This window comes from Pteropus vampyrus, unplaced genomic scaffold (genome assembly GCF_000151845.1).
Source record: "Pteropus vampyrus isolate Shadow unplaced genomic scaffold, Pvam_2.0 Scaffold231, whole genome shotgun sequence".
NCBI classification, from domain to species: domain Eukaryota; kingdom Metazoa; phylum Chordata; class Mammalia; order Chiroptera; family Pteropodidae; genus Pteropus; species Pteropus vampyrus.
This window is the reverse complement of record NW_011889012.1, coordinates 350,587-356,158: the sequence shown is the minus strand read 5'-3', so window position 1 is coordinate 356,158 and position 5,572 is coordinate 350,587. Positions and strand designations below refer to the sequence as shown.

Genomic DNA, 5,572 nt, shown 5'->3' with positions numbered 1-5,572 from the left:
GATTCAGTGCCGAAGAGCCACGGCCCTGCCCAACTGGACTCCGTCACTTAACCAGTGTGGCCCCTGCAGCTCGTCCGCGGGGCAGGAGGACCACTGCGCTGTGGTCTGCAGGCCACTTCCTCACCCGGCAGACACGGGGTCTCCACTCTGAGGTGGCAGCGTGTGCTGATGAGGCGGCCTCGGCGCCCCCCGCAGACTCCAGTTCTCCAGAAGCAAAGCAGGCCTCGCACAGCAGTTCAGGGTTTAATTTTTTTCTTTAATTCAGATGTACAATGTAGCAGTTTAAAAAACTTAACTATACATCTCAAGCCAGTCCTCGCATTCCCTTTCGAAGTGGACAGTCAGCTCCAGGCCAGGCTCCGGGACACACCCATCACGGCCCTACTGGCTCCCAGGGCGGTGGGGTCAGGGTGGTGGTGCAGCGTGAGCTGAAACCCCACTGATGGCCACTCTGCCGCAGCCCCACTTAGCTCAGAGCCAAACCACCTGTGGCGGGGCCGTGATGGCGGGGTGCGCCCTGCGCTAGCAGCGGGAACTGCAGCGGTTGTCCAGGGCTGGATGCTCCTAGAAGCGCTGGGGTGGGGGCGGGCAGGCGGGTGGGGGTTCCTTCAACTGCATTAAAGTGACCGGCTCACAGGAGAACGGGGCCCCTGAACCTTCTAGGCCACGGCCCAGGCGGTGTGGGCCAGTCCTCACTTGCATGACCCGGCCCAGCTCCCCAGCCAGCGACTATCATGGCGGCCCTCCGGGTCCCACCCCTGCCTCTCCTCCACCCCTGCTCCAGGCAGAACTGTCTCACCTAGGCCGGTAGCCACGGTTTCGGGCACTCACCGCAGAGGTAGGGACAAAAGCCAAGTGAGGACACATGCTAGGGAGGATGTGCACGGTGTCAAGAGGAAACGAGCTCCTCTCCCTGCGAAACAGAGAACTAAGCACACAGCAGCTCCGGCAACCGACGGCAGCGGGGCCCGTGAGGCAGGCGAGAGGCTACTGCTCGGAGTCTGGCCCGCTGGACCAACAGCACCGCCCATCTCGGCCCCACAGGAGAAGATCCCGCAGCCCCCAGGGCTCAGAAACGACACCCGCACGGAGGGACATTTGGGTGTGGGGGTCCTTAGGATGCAGGGCCGTCTCTGATGCTACATTCTGGGTGTCTGGAGGTGTTTGAGGGTCATGCTTTCCTTCTGAAAGCAGACAGCGGCTCGCGTAAGTGAGCAGAAACAATAGTGAAGGACACTTGGCAGCTGAAAAGGTCACCTGCACACACCTGGCAGGGCCAGCGGTGGGAGGGGCGCGTTTCTGGAGAAGACGCGCTGAAGTCACTGCCAAGTCAGTCTACCCTGGTTTCGTTCAGCTCTTTCCTGACGTCACCAGCAGGAAAACAAAACCACCCTCCCTGCCAAAAAAAAAAAAAAAAAAACACCCCAGCAATCAAATTAATAATGTTTTCAACAAAATTTGGATTGATACTATGATTGGTGCCTGCCGTAAACTTTTAGGAACTCAAAGTCTTAACCGCCTTCTGCAGAGCTGACAAGGGGGACTGTTTTCTCAGTGGGCCTTTAACGAGCAGTGACCCCCACACTCAGACGGCCCATTCGTGCAGCCAACTCCATAGGGCAGGTCTGAGACGTCAGCCTCTACAGAGAAGTGACGAGGCCACACTGGAGACCCCGCACATCAGCATCTCCAGACGCCTGTCGGTTTCCAGATGCGCACACGCACGTGCACTGACCCAGGGGTGTGGGAACTGCACTCGACACATCCCCGTCTGCGGGGCGTGCAGGCAGGTCTTTGGGCTGGCACCTACGGCCAGAGCCAGGCTCCGGGCCCCATGGCAAGAACTGACTGTGTGGATCACGCTGCGAACGAGGGCCGACGGAAGCCTCGGCTGAGTCCAGTGACGTGAGCCCCAAGAGAAACAGTTTTGAACTCTATACTCACAGCGTCCTTTCTCACAAACGTAAACACCTAGCCAGGAACATCAGCCTGTGACACGTCCATTTCAGAGCTGCAGAAATCCTGGGGGGCGGGGGGAGGGTAGGCCAGCAAGTTCTAAGAACTTCCCAGGAAAAGCTGGGATGAGAAACGAGAGCCCAAGTGAGCAAAGGGCAACGGTAACTTTCTTACTTCTTAAACTTAGTACAGGCCCTCAAGGCCTGCTGACATCTGACCCGCGTCCACGACCATGCCTGGCTCAGCCGGACATCTGCTGGGGGTTGGCAGGAAAAGCCAAGGGCTGCTCTGAGGAGAGGCCCCACAGCCTGCCCTCACGTGCATGGGCAGTGGGCAAACCCTGCACTGCAGCTGACCCCAAACTGCTGCAGCCAGGACCGGCAGGAAGTGGCGGCTCTGGGGGAGCGAGGGCAGCTCGCATCGGAGCCCTGTGCTAGCCGTATGCACGGCGGGGAGCTCGGGCCCCACACAGACGGGAGGATAACTAACCGCGCAGCCAAAGGGTCTTTTTCCTGTGCGAGATTATTTGTCCTTACCGCGTGAAACGCCCCAAACCCAGACAGCACGTGACTGCACGGCTGGCCCGCCTCTGGGGCCCAGAGCCCCACCCTCAGCACCCCGAGCTCTTGGCCCCGTCTGCATCTGATGCTCTAATCGGGCCTAGGGGCCCAGGATGGGGTTGAAGCAGCACTGTGACCACCCCGCCAGGTCCCCTCCCTGCCACCGTCAGGCAGAGCCCCATCACTGGCCCAGGGGCAGGGCCTGGCTCTCCTGGGTGCAGGGCAGTGCATGGGCGTTGAAAGGGGGCCAAGGAGGTCCCAGGTCTTTCTTTAACAGTGGCCACGATACCAAGCTCGGCTACTAACAGAGGCTCAGACAAGTGTAGCTGTTACAACTTTGGGGCTGCCGGGCCCGGCATGCGTCTGGGCCCCGACATGCATGAGGGGCCACAAGGGAAGCAGGTCCCTACACCAGCTGGCCGGCCCCTGGGCAGACCGCACCCAGAGCCAGCTTGGGCTGGGAGCCGGAGCACGTCAAAGCTAGAGGCTCTGGATACAAGAGGCTGCTCATGTCTGGTGGCTGGCCTGGTCAGCCTAAGTGCAGAGAGACTGCCCCTTACTGGTGGTGCCTAAGGAAGGGGATGGCGGGCAGAAGTGCCTCCTACACACGGGACAGCTGAGTGGGTACTGTGTCAGGGCTGGATGGAGAAGGCCTGGTACAAATGTCTGAACAGTGACACTTCTCTACGTCCTAATTAATGTGAACACGCAGAAAGGAGGGTGTGTGCCACAAAATGTCCTCAGCATGTTAAGGAGGAACGAGGTGTTGGGTGAGAAAGAGGGTCACTGGGGGGAGAGGCTGTCCACTCCCGCAGAGCCTATAGCATGCAGCAGACTTTACACGGCATAGAAAGGTACCTTAAAATTAATCTCTTTACTGATACAATTAAACTTTAAATCCTGAGAAGAACACAGAGAAAGGGAAGTATGGCGCTGATGTCCTGCTCCCAGCCTCCCCGCCTGGCGCACGCCCTGCTTGGAGCAGGACCACGAGCCCCAGGCTTCCCGTGCCCCACTGGGGGACATGGGGGAGTGCTCTCAAAAGCTCGATGGTGTCACCTCCTGCCTGTGAGACAGCAGGGGGGCTAACGGCCACCCTGCAGAAGACTTGTGTCCCAGACACAAGAGCAGCTGTGCCCTGGAAACGAGGGCCAGGCCGGACGTCGGGAGCAGGAACGCCGGGTTAGCTGGCAGTTAATACTAGTTAGAGCCAAGGGCCAGTGACGCAGCTGCTCGTGCTTTCTGCACGGACTCAGGCTCAACCCAACGTTGCTGCACGGACTCCCTGCCGCTGCCTCACTGCGAGCGCGCGTCCGCCCCGCGGCAGAGGCGACACTGCCTGTGGCCGCCCCGCCTGGCGCTCAGCACGTGGCGACCTTGTGGACGCTCCGCAAACAAGCTAGTAGGCGGTGATACGGGTTGCCCGGTGCCGCGACCACCTCGAACACGGACTGAAAGGCCCGGCGGTCCAGCTCGCCCTCCATCTGGTGTCTGTAGAAGTCCGTGGCCACCAGGCAGAACAGGTGGACGTCCACCTGATCTAGCTTGCCCATCCGGCTGATGACATGCGGAAGGCTGGTGGGGGAGTTAAGGAGCGAGGCTGCAGGGGTGGGGCGGCTGTCTCCCAGTCCTCACCCGGTCCTCGCCCGGCCCGGCTGACAAGTGGGCTTGGGAATCTCTGAGCAAACCAGAGCGGACAGCAGCCCGGGCCGTGCTGGTACCAGCAGCTCCTCCCACCTTGGCCCCTGCCAGCGGGTCCACAGTAGCTCCCAGGACACTGCCCCTCTCCGGCTGGAAGGCATCTCTGCCCAGCAGAGCGGGAAGCCAGGCAAAGCCGGCCGAGGAGGCCGGAGGCCCATGGGAAGGACACCTCTCGGCAGCACTTACCTGACCCGGCAGCTCCTCCCGCGGAATGAGGGCAGAGCTGTGGCGCCCTGCGCCGGGCGAGGCCTGCTGCCAGTACTGGCATCTGCCTGCAGACTCTGTGGTCTGTGTGGGGGGCGGCTGCCAAAAGGGGGTGGGATTTGGATCTTCACTAAGCTGTACCCAAGGGGATGACACAAGGCACAGTGAAAGAGGATAATGAGAAGCAGCATCGGTGACAGACCCAGCTGCACAGAGCCGGCGAGTGCACGGGGAGGGGTCTGCAGGGGCGCCCGCCCCGCCCGCCCGGCCCGGCCTCTGCCGGTCCGTGTGGTGAACGCACTGGTTTCGGTTTCCTGGTCAACAGTTCGCTCTCTTGGGGCTTAAGGTAAATGTCACCTTGATAGCTGCGGTTTAAAAACTAACACAGCACACGTGCCCTGACGTCGACAGCAGAGCACGGCCCCAGCCTGGCCCAGCGCCCGGAAGGATACATTGCCGAGATCCACGGGCCAGTGGATGCGCTGACAAAGAAGCAGGAAAGGCTCCACATGGCCATGGCGACCGGGGTCCTCTGCGTGAAGTTGGACAGGGACAGCATGACCCAGTCCCGGACCATAGACGACTGCCCCGTGCTGTGCAGAGTCTGGAAAACCTGAGGAGGAGGAGAGGCCCAGATGCCAGGTGCAGAGACACAGCGCTTCAGAGGGGAGGGACCGGGCGGTGGCACGTCGCTGGGCAACACCATGGGACGCTGAGGCATCCCGGACGTGTGGGAAGTCCCCGCCCCGCCCTCACCTTGTACACCACGGTGGCCATGAACTGTGGGTAGGGCTGCTGGCTCGACAGGAACTCCCCAATGACCTTGTTCATGACGTCCTGGGGCGGGAAGAAGTCGTCTAAAAACTGCGGCAGGATGCGCGCCACCACTCTGGCTTCGCAGGGAAAGCCCTTCCTGATCCTGGAAGGAGGGACCTGGTCAGAGTCCCGGCCGCCCCCACCCCCGCCCCCGCCCGGGAGAGCCTCGCGTCTGAACCCAGCTGTCGTGGGGCTGCCTGCCGCACGCCAGGGCCAGGTGCCCGGGACTTTAGGGGGCCTTCCAAGCGGGTCGCGAGCTGGGCTCCGAGTGTTAACCAGGATGGCAAAAGGCGCCCCCTCTTCCTGTGGACCTCGCCAGTGACTTACAGACAGAC

The 5,572-nt window shown here is 61.4% G+C and overlaps 1 protein-coding gene across 1 annotated transcript in view; it reads right to left on the bottom strand.

Moving 5' to 3' along the window:
• Nucleotides 1-235: 235 nt before the first annotated feature.
• The window catches only part of HTT (huntingtin), a 114,234-nt gene continuing 108,897 nt past the window's right edge, over nucleotides 236-5,572 (bottom strand). The window contains exons 62-64 of the mRNA XM_023519670.1: nucleotides 5,178-5,340; nucleotides 4,874-5,034; nucleotides 236-4,091 (exon numbers count right to left, since the gene is read on the bottom strand). Coding sequence (XP_023375438.1) covers nucleotides 3,878-4,091; nucleotides 4,874-5,034; nucleotides 5,178-5,340 — 538 coding nt within the window. The 3' untranslated portion in view covers nucleotides 236-3,877. The remainder of the gene's footprint in view (nucleotides 4,092-4,873; nucleotides 5,035-5,177; nucleotides 5,341-5,572) is intronic.